The sequence below is a fragment of the Mandrillus leucophaeus genome, unplaced genomic scaffold (assembly GCF_000951045.1).
Source record: "Mandrillus leucophaeus isolate KB7577 unplaced genomic scaffold, Mleu.le_1.0 Scaffold199, whole genome shotgun sequence".
NCBI lineage: Eukaryota > Metazoa > Chordata > Mammalia > Primates > Cercopithecidae > Mandrillus > Mandrillus leucophaeus.
Genome location: NW_012102020.1, coordinates 1754162 through 1757962, shown reverse-complemented (window position 1 = coordinate 1757962; position 3801 = coordinate 1754162). Strand labels below are relative to the sequence as shown.

Here is a 3801-nt window from a genome sequence, read left to right as displayed (position 1 = left end):
CCCAGGCTGGAGTGCAATGGCGCAATCTGGGATTACTGCAACCTCCGCCTCCTGGGTTCAAGTGATTCTCCTGCCTCAGCCTCCCACATAGCTGGGATTACAGGCATGCGCCACCACGCCTGGCTAATTTTGTGTTTTTAGTAGAGACGGGGCTTCTCCATGTTGGTCAGGCTGGTCTTGAATTCCCGACCTCAGGTGATCCGCCCACCTCGGCCTCCCAACGTGATGGGATTACAGGTGTGAGCCACCGCGCCTGGCCCTCTATTTTTAAATTGACTAACATACAAGTAAAATATGTAAGTACTTAGTGTATAGTTTGATGGGCATTTATGTATACACATTCATGTAACTACCACCCGGATAAAGATAGAGAGAACAGTTACAGCATCCCAAAGTCTCCCTCACACCCCATTCCCAATCAGAAATCCAACTCTCCACCCAGATAAGTAACTACTGTTCTGACTTCTCTCACTATGGAAAGTTTTGCTTATTCTTGAAACTTATGTAGGTGGAATCATACAGTCTACAGTGTTTGGTGTCTGCTGAATGCCATGTTTTCGTGTCTTTCCAAATAGAGACTTGAGGAGAGGCTAGAGTTCTGGATGGAGAAATATGATAAGGACACAGAAATGAAACAGAATGAACTAAATGCTCTCAAAGCCACAAAGGCCAGTGACTTAGCACACCTTCAAGACCTGGCAAAGACGGTAAGGAAGGAATTAGGGTGCTCACTGAGGAGGAAGTGGCAACTGAGCTACAGTAGCTGGGTATTGCTATTTTGAGTCAAAAGTAGAGGTGTGCTTATAAACCACGGGGATTCTTTTTAGATGGTGCTGTAACACTCACATAGTGCATACTGTGTCCCAGGTGCTACCCGCACAGCCCCTTGCGACAGATACTGTGATTATTCTTACTTTATGACCTCTGGAGACAGTCAGTGATGATTTCTAACAAGTTTGTGATTATAGTTTCATTATGGAATAAGTGCAGAACTTCCTAAATTTCTTTCAAAAGTCAGCTACTGCTGGGCATGGTGGTTCACACCTGTAATCCCAGCACTTTGGGAGGCCGAGGCAAGCAGATCACTTGAGATCAGGAGTTTGAGACAAGCCTGGGTAACATGGCAAAACCCCATCTCTACTAAAAATACAAAAATTAGCCATGCATGGTGGCACGCGGCTAATTCCAGCTACTCACGAGGCTGAGGCAGGAGAATCACTTGAACCGGGAGGCGGAGGTTGCAGTGAGCCAAGATTGCGTCACTGCGCTCCAGCCTGGGTGACACAGTGAGACTCTGTCTCAAAACAAAAAAGACAGCTACTGTATATCTACATTCTCCCAAAGTTTTAAAAAAAATCCACATTGAGGTCATTGATCACACATTAATTCGTATTTCATTTTTTATGAAAGACAGAACTTAAATTTGAATTATTAAAACTGAAAAAGTTTTGGGAACAATTATAAAGTTAGTATGTGAGTATTTACAATCTAGGAATCTATTACTTTTTTTCTTTGGTTTATCTTTAGATGCAGCATGTTTTATTTTGAAATTTTATATTAAAAGTGCAGGGCTGGCTGGGCTACAGCTTAGTCAAGAGAGTACTGTAATAAATGATGAATGTCTATCTTTGCAGATAAGAGAGTGTGAACAGGTCATCATTGAAGATCGTATAGAAAAGGAGAGGAGCAAGAATAAGATAGAACAGGATCTCTTGGAATTAAAGAGCGTCATAAAGGTAAAGGACCATAATCAGTATCTCGCCATAGCTGGCCTAACACTGAGGAACACAAAAGAATTTCTCATTCATTATCAAACGCATCTCAGTATACCAAGGAACTGCAAATCTGAGAAGCATGGACTTTTGTTATTACTAGAATTTGCTGACACAGTCCATGGTGCAGGGAGACGGTTAACATAGAAAAGGACGTGCCCCCAGCTCTTCATCTGGAGAAAAAGAGGTGGTTAGCGGTGGAAGCAAAACCTAGGCCCAGAGACGAAATATAAGAATACTATGTCTAACCAAAACCAGTTCTTGACAGAATGATTCCTTTTAATCTCCTACTTCTTAAAATCCTGCTTATCCATCAGCCCAGACTATCTGCTGGGTTCTGATACAAGCTGCTTAGGTGGGGAGGATAAGCAGCAAGTTAGAAAAAAATAGAGAGATTTTAGTTTTATATGAACTTGTGTGTATCAGTGATGATGAAACTGGCAGGTCACAGATCACGTGAAATACTTGTAAGCAAAAACTTAAAGCAGCATCAGCTGGATGGAAACTGTCTGGAGGACAGCCCTTCTCTCTGCAGGCTGAGACCCTAGTGGGTAAACCGTAGTTTGGGTTGTATATTAGGGGTGAACTAAAAGGTTTATATTTACATTCTGCACAGGTATCCAAACCCAAAGTTGAGTTTTCCATAAGGAGTCAGATGTGTAAATAGCAAGAATTAATCCAGTTTCAATGGCGTTTCCCCATAAAACTTGTCAGTATTCCTGAATTTACAACAGACATGTTAAGAACGAGCTGAGGAGCATGTTTGCTTTCTTTTCACTAGTGGATTTGCTTCCAGTCTTTAGGGTTTAGTCTGACTTTAAAGCAGTGGAGACTGTATTGAGAACAACTGTTATTTAAAAACTAAGATATTCAAGAAAGCTATCTGAATCTTTTTAAAAAGTGCTAGGACAACTGATCTTTTCAGCAATCACTAAAGATATGAAATGCACAAGCCTATAAGACTCATCTAGACTTATCTGTGCTTTTTTTTCCCTTTTGAGACAGGATCTCACTTTGTCACTCAGGCTGGAGTACAGTGGTGTAATCTCTGCTCACTACAACCTCTGCTTCCCGGGCTCAAGAGATCCTCCCGCCTCAGCCTCCCAAACAGCTGGGACTATAGGCACAAGCCACCAGGCCTGGCTAATTTTTTTTTTCTTTTTTGTATTTTTGTAGAGATAGGGGCTTGTCATGTTGCCCAGGCTGGTCTTGAACCCTTGAGCTCAAAGTGATCTGCCCACCTCAGCCTCCTAAGGTGCTGGGATTACAGGCATGAGCCACTGCACCTGGCATTATCTGTGCGTTATTGGCCATTTGCTTTTGCCCTTGGCCCAGGTAACGAACATTCTTTTTGGTTCAAATAGCTGTTAGGTATGGGGAACCTGGACTTTCTTCAAGGAAAGCAGTATAAGGAAGTCAGATTTCTAAGGGTGAAGAAAAAATAGGCCAAATCCGATTCCTTTGATTTTTACTCCTTGAGAACTTCACTCTTGAGTCCATAGCTTAAGTTCCGGGTCCTGCACAACAGGAGAGCATCGCTATAGTGATTACATCCCTGGCTACTTCCATGTCCTGGAGAGAGACTGTTTGTCAGACAGAAGTTACTTTATTCAACAGTCCCTTTATGTGGAAAGAATGCAGCTTGTCAGGCAGGCATACAATACGTTGTACTCACTCCCTTTTTCTCTTCCAGCTCCAGGCCTGGTGGCGGGGCACTATGATACGGAGAGAAATTGGTGGTTTCAAGATGCCTAAAGACAAAGTTGATAGCAAGGATTCAAAAGGAAAAGGCAAAGGCAAGGATAAGAGGAGAGGCAAGAAGTGACCAAGTTCTCTTCTGTCTTTTCCTCTGGTATTCTGGAGGTGGGAAGGACTTGAGAGTTAAGAAACACCTGGTACCATCAAAGATGACTCATCTACAGGTTGCTTCCTATTGAGACTTTCCCAGGGAAGCCTGATTTCACTCTGCCTGTTAATTTCACTCTGCCTGATTTCACTAGGCCTGATAATTTCATTGGGCCTGTTAATT

General features: G+C 42.7%; 1 protein-coding gene across 2 annotated transcripts in view; it reads left to right on the top strand.

The window, feature by feature from the left end:
* IQCG (IQ motif containing G) overlaps nt 1–3764 on the top strand; it is a 68009-nt gene extending 64245 nt beyond the window's left edge. For both annotated transcript variants that reach the window (XM_011978714.1, XM_011978715.1), the window contains 3 exons: nt 576–707; nt 1635–1736; nt 3466–3764. In XM_011978714.1, coding sequence (XP_011834104.1) covers nt 576–707; nt 1635–1736; nt 3466–3597 — 366 coding nt within the window. In that variant the 3' untranslated portion in view covers nt 3598–3764. The remainder of the gene's footprint in view (nt 1–575; nt 708–1634; nt 1737–3465) is intronic.
* Nucleotides 3765–3801: the final 37 nt, after the last annotated feature.